The sequence below is a fragment of the Plectropomus leopardus genome, unplaced genomic scaffold (genome assembly GCF_008729295.1).
Source record: "Plectropomus leopardus isolate mb unplaced genomic scaffold, YSFRI_Pleo_2.0 unplaced_scaffold11818, whole genome shotgun sequence".
Taxonomy (NCBI): Eukaryota; Metazoa; Chordata; class Actinopteri; order Perciformes; family Serranidae; genus Plectropomus; species Plectropomus leopardus.
The window spans coordinates 1-2,038 of NW_024612525.1; the positions used below are offsets into that span (position 1 = coordinate 1).

At 49.4% G+C, this 2,038-nt stretch overlaps 1 protein-coding gene across 1 annotated transcript; it reads left to right on the forward strand.

The window, feature by feature from the left end:
* Positions 1–3: 3 nt before the first annotated feature.
* On the forward strand, positions 4–1,726 carry LOC121963594 (the record flags this gene model as incomplete). Its single annotated transcript, XM_042513876.1, has 2 exons — positions 4–188; positions 754–1,726. Coding segments are annotated over 2 exons (723 nt in total), but the record flags the coding sequence as incomplete, so codon positions are not given.
* Between the last annotated feature and the right edge of the window lie 312 nt (positions 1,727–2,038).

Genomic DNA, 2,038 nt, shown 5'->3' on the forward strand with positions numbered 1-2,038 from the left:
GGTCTGACGTCGCCATGGGAACCAAACAGCAGCTCGCCACCGTCGGCTGTAACCTTTGACCCCGACCTGACGACCTGCGACCCCTGGCACGTCCACCTGGGCCTCCACCGGGGTCGCTGTCCCCGTGTCTCCGCGCAGCAGCTCGCGGCGTCCTCCCTGGAAACCACAAACACCAACAGATCCTCCAGGTCAGTCTCTGAGCTGTCTCACAGTTCAGACGTTTATGTCCAATCTCTTCTGCCAGTGTCCTCTCCTTGTGTCCCTCTGTCCTCCTGAGACCCAGCGTCCCCGTAGGAGGACGTCAACTTTTGGGTTTTCTGCAAAGTGGTAGCAAAAACGCGAAGAACTGATTCACGTAAAAACAAGATGGCAGCGTCTCTGCCGAGTCCGTCTGCAGCCGAGACAAAAATGGACAAAGTCCAAAACCTGATCACATTTTCTGGCTGAAACTTGTTTATTAATTTACTTGTATATTTATGTTTATTTCTCATTTTAGGACATTATTGTCTCATTGTGGACATTGTGACTTTCTTAATGTCTTATTTGAGGACACTGGGATTTTATTTTCGTCTTGTCTGAAGACATTTATACTTCATTATTGTCTCGTTTGTGGACATTGGGACTTTATTATCTTTATTTAGTGTCCTCACATGAGGACATGAGTCTTCTTTCATCACAAACAGCTTTCAGAAATTAAAAATTGTGTCCAAACGAAAGTCTGACGGTGTCCTTCGTGTCTTCTTTTCTTGTCAGACGATCATCGTCTTCCTCGGAGTCCGCCGGCAGAAAACTCTCCGTGGACTCGACGTCTGATTCTCCCTGCAGCTCCAGAGAAGACATCCCCTCTGACGGGTCCAGAGGACGCCCACAGAGGACGGATCCAGTCCAGCTCCCTGTCTCTGCTGCAGAGCAAACTCCCAGCGATGGATCTTCAGAGGACCGTCCCTCCGGGTCCCTCAGTGACCCTCAGGAGAGCTGGTCCGCCGGCTCTGATGGAAGCTCCACCCCCGTCGCCTCCGTCAGCTGCTCCCCCTGCAGCTCCGCCGCCGGCCTGCCGGAGGAGGCTAAGGGGCGCCGGTCTGACGCCGCTAACGGCGGTCTGCAGACCACCGGCTCCTCCTCCGCGTGGAGGGGCTCCCAGAAGTTCTCGTCCCCGGCCCTCAGGTTCACCCGGCAGCTGAGCGTCGGGGGGGTGGGCTCCTCCGCCGGGGTCCACCACCCGTTCCCCAACAGGAAGACGCCGAGGATCTCTGAGGCCGCCCGCCGGCTCGGGATGTACTCGTCCTTCTGAGAGTCTCACCTCACGAGTCCTCGTCCAGCAGCCAGTCTGTGTCCTCTGAAGACACTGATACTCAGCTTATACCCCAAGGGCCAAATCTGGCCCCTGACAGGGTGCCTGGTGACCCCCAAACCTGGCTAAGCCCTAATCTCCGAAAATCCTAGAAATCTCCTTAAACACTCAAAACTGGCCAAAACCCTCAAACCTCCAAAAAATCCTAGAAATGTCAAAGAACCCTCAAAACCTCCGTTAACCCTTAAAAATCCATAAAATCGTAGAAATGTCCTGAAATCCTTAAATTATTGTAGAATTCTAGAAAAGCCAAGGATGTCCTTGAATCCTATCGTAAAAACCCAGAAACACCTTAAAATCCCAGAAATGTCCAAAAATCCCACAAACATGAATCTGGCTGCTGTGAGTGGCCCCTGGCCTCCTCTCATTTTGGAAAGTGGCCCCTAAACAAAGCAGGTTTAGTGCTGCTGTTTTTGAACGTTCATTAGTCATAAAAAAAAAAAAAAAAACATTTATAGGAAATGAAATAAAAATCTGTTTGATATTTACAGTTTATTTTCTATGTTGAGATTCAGTGTGATCGCATTCACTCACGTCTGCGGTGCTTTTTTTCGTTTGTCCAGTAAAAAACACAAAATTACATTCAGACTTCACCACATGTTGACAGTTTGACATACTGGATATGATCCAGCAGTTAATAAATGAAATGTATTTATCAATAATGCAGCAGTTAATAATTGAAATGTA